The 4,523-nt window shown below is 51.4% G+C and overlaps 1 protein-coding gene across 1 annotated transcript; it reads left to right on the plus strand.

Moving 5' to 3' along the window:
• Nucleotides 1–1,481: 1,481 nt before the first annotated feature.
• On the plus strand, nucleotides 1,482–2,575 carry LOC104495374 (C-type lectin domain family 2 member D-like; the record flags this gene model as incomplete). The annotated part of the gene is made up of 4 exons (XM_010138336.1): nucleotides 1,482–1,574; nucleotides 1,663–1,847; nucleotides 1,966–2,069; nucleotides 2,419–2,575. Coding segments are annotated over 4 exons (539 nt in total), but the record flags the coding sequence as incomplete, so codon positions are not given.
• Nucleotides 2,576–4,523: the final 1,948 nt, after the last annotated feature.

The raw sequence follows: 4,523 nt of genomic DNA on the forward strand, positions 1-4,523 counted from the left end.
CTTTTTTTTTTTTCTTTTTTTCCCAGCATTATTTGAGTGTTTTCAGGGCACGAGGACTCAGTCCCCTTTGCTGCCTGGATTCCTCACTCCCTGAGACAAAACCGCTTTTGACTGACTCCACGTGCCGCTCTCAGACGCTGCCTCACCCTGCAGCAACGCTCCCCCTCCAGTGCCAGAAAGCAGAACAATGTCCTCCTGTAACATTTCCTGACGCGCTTTTTGGGGACAAAAGTCTTTTGTTTCCCTCCAAAGTGTATTTTGGGGGTATTTTCTGATGATCAAGTTCCTGGTTGTTCCCCACTCAGTGTCTTTCCTCCTCCTCTTCCTCCATCACCTGCTGTTCCACCCCGAGCTGCAGCCTGGGGTGGGATTTAGTTTAGTTTAATTTTGGGTGCTGGGGAAGGCAGCAAAATGTGACGTCGGTTCAACCTTAATGAAAAATCAAGAGTTTAGGGAGGAAAAAACACAATTAAAATCTTTTGTGACCACATGAAGGTTGTTCTGAGCTGCTGTGAATCGCAGAAGGTCCAAAGCGCGAGGTAATATAAATTATATTTATAGATTCTGAGTAAATCTCAAAGCTCTTTGTTAGAGGAGCTGCAGCTGTTGGCAGCTTCAAGGGCCTTTTTTTTTCATCTGCAGAGGGGTTTTTTCTGTTGGATTCTTGTTCTGTTTCTTCGAGGTGATTTTTACTGAGGCTTTGAGGGGATTCTGAGCTTTTTGTCCTTATTTTAGCGACCGCAGGAGCTGCCTGGCAAAGCCCTGGCACAGAGAAGGACCTGACTGCGGTCTCGGGGCGTTCTTGACCCTCTTGACTCGTTGCTGGTGGAGCTGAGGGACGCACTTGTTCCTTTCACGGCACCAGGGATGGCAGAAGCTGCTCTTGACGCAGGTACATGAGCACCGTCCTCTTGCGTGGAGGCTTTAAGAGCTGCCCCATGTACAAGGGGTGGTATCCATGGTTTTTTCATGGCTCAGCTGGGTTTGAAGGACCATCCAACACCATCCATGTGATAACCATTCAACTGTCCATCCAAGGGTCCCAGAGTGGGGGATTGGAGCTGAAAACACCTTGAAGTGGGGCAGTAATTGAGGCAACACCTCTCCAGGGCCAACAAAAGCTGTTAAAATCGAGGCTGGTTTGGGAAAAAAAAGTGATTCCTTGTTTTTTGAAGGCAAAAATCACGTTTCCGTTCCTGCCACGCACATAAACCCTTGACTGTCCTGAAAGAAAAATGCGCCAAGTCAGGGAATTCCTCCTGAATAACTTCCCAGAGGACACAGTGAGGTCAGGCAGCCCTAAAAATCCTCAGAGACTGATGAAAGCACCCCCTGAACTGAGCCTGCACCCACTGGAGCCCCCCAGGTGCTTTGTGGGTGTATTGAAAGGTGTAGGAGACACCCATGGGTGTCCTCGAGAGCTGCAGGGAGCTCAGGGTGCTCTGGGGTTTGCTGGCTGTGTCCTTTCCATTCCTTCCCAGGTTTTAGCCGCAAATGCATTAAAGATAAGAAGGTCCCCATCGGGGTCACCGTGGTTGTAGCCATGTTGCTTCTCACCATCATCGCGCTGGCAGGTAAGTGGCTGAGGCCACCAAAGTCTTCTCCTCCCCCGGAGCCAACCCACCGGTGTAGGTCACCGAGCCATGTTCTGCTCATTTCCAGCCAGGAAATGTCCCTCCTGTCCATCCTGCCCCTCTCCCGCCCTTCGCAGCTGCCCGGAACATGGCATCGGCTACGGGGAGAAGTGCTTTTACTTCATGGAGGACGAAGCGGACTGGAACAGGAGTCAGATCTCTTGCTTTTCCCTCAGAGCCCGTTTGGCCACCATCGACACCCGGGACGAGCTGGTAAATGCAAAATCCCTGAGGGATTGGGTGCCACTGGCTTTTGGGAGCAGGTTTGGGATTCTGTGGAGGCCGTAGCGGGAAGATAAATGTGATGCTTGTTTTTCTTTCCCCCCTCCAGCGTTTCCTCTTGCGCTACGGCGGTTCCTCGCACTACTGGGTCGGTCTCCAAAGGGAAGGCTCCGGACCTTGGAGGTGGTTCAACGGGTCTTTCTTCACCAACCTGTACGTGCCACCCTGTCCTGGGCTGAGGCAGGTCGGGGCTTGAATGCAAAAAACCACATTTTATCTATAAATTTATTGAGGTGGGAGCAATTAAACAGTGATTCTCTTGCTTGAGTTGAAGCTCTTGGACTGCAGCCGGTGGATTTGTGGGATGCAGGTGCTGGCAGGGGGTGAGGGCATCCTTGGGTGATCCCTGCTGGCACCAAGAGACTGGAAATATTCCCTTCGTTGTGGAGTCTTTGTTCTGTGTGACGTGGGTTTGCCAGGAAGGGTGGTCCCTGTATGGGAAATGCTCAACCCCGCAATCCATGGGCTTTCCATTGAGTCTTCCTTCTTCTGTTCGGTGCAGGTTTGATGTACGGGGCGAGGGACAATGTGCCTACATCGATGGCGATGGTGTCAGCAGCGCCAGGTGCTCCCAGGAGAAATACTCCGTCTGCAGCCACCCACAAAAAAACACCCTGTTGGGATTCCAAAAGGATTCACAAAGCCTGAATTTCACCTGAAATTTCCCCCTCACTGGAGGGGACCAACCACGAGCTGCTGTGAACCCTCCGTGATGTGGCAGCGAGTCTCCTGATGGTGTATATTTATTTTCATTTTACCTCACAAAAGCAAAAACTCCTCATAACGATGACACAGAGCTGTGGCCAAAGGATCCTCACTTTAGTCCAACCACTTAACCAGCTTTTGCAGCTCCGGGGAGACTTGGGAATATTCAACAGGCTCCGAAAAACCGTCCGCTTTGCCAGCCAAGCTCAGTCCTGCTGGGTTTGGGCTCTTCTTTTGCTTTTTGGTGGATTTGGAGGAGCTGGACGTGAGGGACAGAAATGGCAAGTGGACAAGTGAAGTGGAGTTCCTCTGGAGGATGCCCTGGCCATTGCTTGGGGGGAAGACCCAGCCTGGGCCAGGAGCCACTGAACCCCTGCTCCGGGATGGGTGTTGGCATTGTGGAGAAAATCTCAGTACTGAGTCATAGAATCGTGGCTTTATTTTGTTTGTAAAAGAGCTTTACAGTCAAGTCCCCCAGTTCCCCCAGCACTGCCAGGTCCCCACTGACCAATGTCCCTCAGCACCACCTTGACCCGGCTGGGAAACCCCTCCAGGGATGGGAACTCCACCCTGGGAAGCCTGGGACAGACTTGGAAAACCCCAACAGGCAAGAAATGGCTCCTCAGGGACAAGCTCAGCCTCCTCTGGAACAACTGGAGGCTGGTTCCTCTTCTGTCATTTGTTCCTGGGGGGAAGAGACCAACCTCCCCTCACTCCAACCTCCTGTTGTTGTAGAGAGTGAGCTCAGCCTCCTCTGGAACAACTGGAGGCTGGTTCCTCTTCTGTCATTTGTTCCTGGGGGGAAGAGACCAACCTCCCCTCACTCCAACCTCCTGTTGTTGTAGAGAGTGAGAAGGTCTCCCTGGAGCCTCCTCTTCTCCAGGCTCAACAGCCCCGGGTCTCCCAGCTGCCCCCTCGGACATTCTCCAGACCGTTCCCTAGTGGGATATCTATTGTTTACAGCTGCCAGAAATCGCTTAAGAATACTAAGTTTTCTCTCACATGCCCCTATTTTACTATCTATGCCTCCTTCCAGGGCCATAATTCCTAACTGCTTAGCTTCACCGCCAGTCAGTTCGATGCTATCGCCTCCCATCAGAGCTGCCAGGGTCACCAGGCTGATCATCCATTGCCAGAGCCTCGTCCTCCTTCCGCTTCTTCACGGGGGCAATTTCTACTCGTTGTGGTGGAGAGGTGGCAGTAATGCTTGTGTGGTACCTGCTCTTGATGCTAAACCACAGCAGGGCAACGGTAGAAATGACTAATACAACGTTAGAGATGACTGATACAAACGGAAAAACAGCATTATCCCCAGAACCTTCAGGTTCAGACTCCCACGGTCTGGTGTGGTCGCTAGTGTCGAATGGAGCAGGGTTATTACTCAGTAGCCATTTGATAGTGGAGTTATAGGCAATCACCAAAGAGTAATAACCAAAATGTACTGGCATCATTACCAGCTGACCCAAAATAAACCAACCCACTGCAAGTGCAAATGCCAAACAAGACACTCTCTTTGCGGCATGTCTCAGGCCAATAAAGCATAGACAGGTACCAATTAGATATAGGAAATAGGCCACATCAGCTGGTGATTCAGGCACCAAATTATACAGCAATCTCTGGGCATATTGTTTAGCAATCCAGAACAGAATTGTAATCACTCCCATGTCTGAAACCTTAACTTATGTTTGTTTCAGCTTCCAAGGATGTAAAATGTGTTCTTCTCGATCCCCGTACGGGCCACCAATAATGTTCCCTCGATCCCCTTGTCCAATCTGTGATAAAGATGATGAAGAGAACAGGCCCCAGTCCTGAAGGTGAAAGCCTGCGGTGACCGGTCACCGGCGCTGGGGCCACACGGGGTGACACGCTCCCCCCACCCAGGCCGGTCCCTGCTCCTGGACC

Source organism: Buceros rhinoceros, unplaced genomic scaffold, assembly GCF_000710305.1.
Source record: "Buceros rhinoceros silvestris isolate BGI_N320 unplaced genomic scaffold, ASM71030v1 scaffold3776, whole genome shotgun sequence".
Classification (NCBI taxonomy): Eukaryota; Metazoa; Chordata; class Aves; order Bucerotiformes; family Bucerotidae; genus Buceros; species Buceros rhinoceros.